The 930-nt window shown below is 39.7% G+C and overlaps 1 protein-coding gene across 1 annotated transcript in view; it reads right to left on the bottom strand.

Moving 5' to 3' along the window:
* Positions 1-930, bottom strand: part of LOC101581313 (retinal dehydrogenase 1-like) — a 115,685-nt gene that overhangs the window by 16,316 nt on the left and 98,439 nt on the right. Inside the window, exon 4 of the mRNA XM_023722994.1 lies at positions 570-695. Coding sequence (XP_023578762.1) covers positions 570-695 — 126 coding nt within the window. The remainder of the gene's footprint in view (positions 1-569; positions 696-930) is intronic.

The raw sequence follows: 930 nt of genomic DNA, 5'->3' as shown, positions 1-930 counted from the left end.
TTTTTTTTTTCAGTTTTTAAAATTTTATTGAGAAACATATATCAATGAGGCAGTTTCCAAGCTGATGAATAGGACATTTTCAATAATTAATACATTGCACATTGCTGTCTTCTCAGCGGTCATCCACAGCAGAAGAAGCAGCCAGGACATCCCGTCCAAACACTACTGCTACAAAGCCTTCCTCTCATTGAACCAAGTGAAAGCAGCCGTACATCTATCCTAACTATTCTGTATGAAACCCTAATGATTAATGTCAGAATCCAGCTATGAGCAGTCTGACCCCTGAGATCATTGCCCCACATCAGTAACTGGCTTAAGAATGTCCCTATTTCAAGAATTTCTAAAATTCCCACGGATTTCTCTTCTACCTTATGACGCTGAAACAACGTTAAAGGCCGTTTGCTGAGACATCGCCGAATTTCCTAGTTTGGAGCGGTTGTGGTTTAACATTAAGTGAAAATAATTTGGCTTTTTGGCTGGCATCCTGAAGAGCGGGCTTTGGAAATCAGTCAGTGTGGTAATCGCCTCAGCCCTTCCCCACCTGGAGGTCTTGCAAGCTCCTCACCTACAGGTATGGTGCGGGCCTGGATCTTGTTTGCCCAGCCTGTGCAGTAGCGTAGCATTTTTATGCAGGTTTCTAGATCCATCAGATACGTACTAGTGAATATTTTTCCAGCATTTGTTGCTTCTAACGTCTGAAAAACAGATGAATTTCTAAATTTAAAATTCCACAAATATTTTATTCACTCTTTCAGATTCTCATATTAGCGAGACAACACAACAGATGCTGTGAAAGAGAAAGAATTGATCATTTGGAAGGAAAAACTGGGATGAGGAAAGGACAAAAGAAAGAAGAGAAAAAGTTATATTTTTGTGTATATGCATGACAGTTTGGGTAATTGTACTGCCAAGGTTGTGGTTTTTTTTTTT

This window comes from Octodon degus, unplaced genomic scaffold, assembly GCF_000260255.1.
Source record: "Octodon degus isolate 3935 unplaced genomic scaffold, OctDeg1.0 scaffold00095, whole genome shotgun sequence".
NCBI classification, from domain to species: Eukaryota; Metazoa; Chordata; class Mammalia; order Rodentia; family Octodontidae; genus Octodon; species Octodon degus.
Note: the sequence above shows the minus strand (reverse complement) of the source record. Positions and strands in the feature narration are given on the sequence as shown.